Below are 2,975 nucleotides of genomic sequence, written 5' to 3'. Positions count from 1 at the left end.
GAGGCAACAAGTCATAGACAATATCATAAAAACTTAGAAAAATAACTATCTTGAGCTATCTTGATACTGCTAGAAGAAAGTAAGAAGGTCTGTTATATATCAATTTATTTAGGTGGGGTTGTTGGGTTTTTTTTTTTTTTTGGTTTTTTTTTGTTATTTAGATGAACCAAATCCTCTAAATTTGGACAAATGTTACAGTCCATGTGATGAATGTTCAAAGATGTTTACTGTGAGGTTACTTTGCAAAGCCTGGTCCGTCTCTGCCAGCAGCTGTCAGTAATCAGTAATCAATCAGCAGAGTCTGGTGAATCCTTTTTAAGGAGCACTCAGACAACACAGAAGCAGTGAATCTACTGTTGGAGAGAGAAATGGCTGTACTCTGTGAGCTGTCTGTGAGGTAACTCATTGCATACTTTGGTTTCTCTTTAGTATTTGATTTATTTTCTCTCAGTCTGTTGAGTGCATTGCTTCATGTGTTTGTAGGCTGTCATGGGTTGCATGCCTGCTGATTGGCAGTGTAACTTGTCTCCCTGCACCGAAAGGTACTGTCAGCACTCCAAAGAATCTATGTCAAGTTTAACCTTTGAGCAAACTGTCTTGATGTCTTTTGAAAAAATATGGAAGAAATAAACTAAAACTAGCAAAATATTCTTTTAGATTAAAAAACTAAAGTGCTTAAATTCCAACAATTTTTAATTGTGATGGTTATTTGTCGTTTAGCTTTTTTTTTCCCCTAGATTTTTAAAAATGCTCTATTCTACAAATTTCTGGTAATGTTGTTGAACAGGGAAGTGACTTGAAAAAGGTGCTCAAAAATTTAAATAAGATGGCAACATAATTTTAAACATGCAATAATGATTTTTTTTGCCATCTTTTCTTTTTTCACATTTTCCCCTTCATATTAAATTTTGTAAATCTTATGTTTTTGCTGTTTTTGAGAATTCTTTCCAAGTTGAATTCAAAGGGTTAAATACTTGTGAAAGGATTTTGAAAGTTGCTGCAGCTTTCAAAGGGTTAAATGTCAAATGAGTAACTTTTTTTTTTAAACTGAAGTTTCATGTCTGCAGGTCATGGCTCAAACAGTCCTGCTCAAGCAGCTGGTTATGTGGGCTGGCAGTTGCCTTATGGTGGTTCTGGTTCTGCTTCTGGGTATGACAGTGGATACAGTAACGCAGGTGTAGGCTCGGTCGGTGAGGTCTATTACTCCAGCTCCGAGTCCACAGAGGGTGACGGTGCTGGAGCCACTGAAGTTGAGAGTGAAGCTGTTGTGGATGAGGAAGTCCCTGAGCCTGTCCTCAGTGACGTGTCCGACCTGGAACCAATCTACTCGTTCAGATCTCGCTCCAGCTACCAGCACGGAAGAGCCACCTTCTCCCAAACCCGCTACACTCCTGGAGGGGTTGTGTTCCCGCCTCTACCAGCTGTCCCGAGCAAACAACCCGCCAGAGATCCATCCAAAGGAGGCCACTGAGCTTCTTGAGAGGAAATGCTATTTAGAAACTTGTATTGGAGAATTAGTTTGATTTTGAGCAAATTCTGATGGGGTTGCTTCATTCCTTTCATTCTCTTCCAGATCATCCATCCTCAGATTGTGGCCTCATGTGATACAACTTAAAGGAAAAATAAAGCTAGGCTTATCTGATTATCAGTCTTGTTTTTTTTTTTTTTTTTTGTTGTTTTGTTTGTTTTTTTTTTTTTTCCTTGAAATAATGAGGTTGAAGCTGCTTCTGTGGCTTCAGCAGCAATCTGGTCAAGTAGACTAATTCACTTGCACGAAACTTCTTAAGTTTAAGTAAGTTGGGTGTAAGGACAGTTTACTTTTACTCGGAAGTAATTCCTCCTGTTCGTACTGTCCTAAGATGTGCATTTTTCATTTGTGGTTGAGAGCAATGCCAACACACCTTTTTGAAATTTCAATTTCAATTTTTCATTTGTTATAGCACTTAAGAGTTTCAGTTGTCCGACCTTCATTAATTTGAAGAAAACATAACCATGGATATAATGCCCTGGGTGAGGCCAAATCAGACATGAGATCACAACTGAATTCACAGTATCAGGATATTAAAAGGCACTTCCAATGAGCAAATGTCATGTCTGTATTGGTTGCCATGTATGTGCTCATGTTTAAACTTAATGTGCTGCCTCCATCCCACCATTGTGGATCTGTTGGCATTGCTGTAGTGGCATCTGGGAGTCTAAATGACTGGCACAGAAGGATCCCCAAAATGTCATAAGTAGAAAGTCACTGGGGGGAAAAAAGCACCATGTGACAAGCTGAGAATGTGTTGCATATTTGCATGGGACTTTAACATTGGATTCCTACATTGAAAGTCCAGGGTTTGTTGGACCCATCCACCTTTATTACTTTGTTAGTGGCAGCATTTCACCCTGATGCTGTTCTGTGGTGTATTCCACAAATATGGTTTCTGGTGGGCTGCTTTCTCAAGTGACACAGCACCTGTCCCCCTCAAACTACATAAATGCATCCAAACCATCACGACAGCTGTCACACAGCTTGTAAGGGCTTCACATCTGTACAGATGTTTGTTTTTAAGAATCCTGACATCCCACTTCAGGCTACTGACCAAGTCTTTGTTAAATAGTCCTTAAAATAATTAAAACAGTGGTGTTAATATACAACTGACTCTGTGTAGTTCATGATGAATGTATATAGTCTCTCTGACTGCAAAATGTAACCATCAGCCACAACATGTACTCTGTTAACAGGAAAAAACTTCAAATTCCAAATCTCTGACATTCAACAAAAAGTTTATCTGACATGTCACATTGTTGAGTCAACATTTAAATCCATCAGCTTAGAGCCAGGTATTTTAAGTCAGTGGAGAGCAACTGCGGCGCCTGGTTCTCAAATCTGCAGCTATCTTGATGTCGCAGGATTATCACTATCCAATTCTGCATGACATCAGAGTAAGTCGGGTTAGTCTTGGACACAAATCTAACCAGCATGCATTGCT

At 39.3% G+C, this 2,975-nt stretch overlaps 1 protein-coding gene across 1 annotated transcript; it reads left to right on the top strand.

Annotated features, from left to right (window-relative positions):
- Positions 1-258: 258 nt before the first annotated feature.
- Positions 259-1,643, top strand: LOC148189825 (uncharacterized). Its single transcript, XM_088077208.1, has 3 exons — positions 259-397; positions 484-542; positions 1,068-1,643. Exons 1-3 carry the CDS (start codon positions 369-371, stop codon positions 1,469-1,471), a joined length of 492 nt encoding a protein of 163 aa, XP_087933334.1. The 5' UTR covers positions 259-368; the 3' UTR covers positions 1,472-1,643.
- The last annotated feature ends 1,332 nt before the right edge of the window (positions 1,644-2,975 follow it).

The sequence above is a fragment of the Plectropomus leopardus genome, chromosome 4 (genome assembly GCF_026936395.1).
Source record: "Plectropomus leopardus strain MGB_pleo_1.0 chromosome 4, ASM2693639v1, whole genome shotgun sequence".
Classification (NCBI taxonomy): Eukaryota; Metazoa; Chordata; class Actinopteri; order Perciformes; family Serranidae; genus Plectropomus; species Plectropomus leopardus.
The sequence above is the reverse complement of the archived record's forward strand: the minus strand, read 5'-3'. Positions and strand labels throughout refer to the sequence as shown.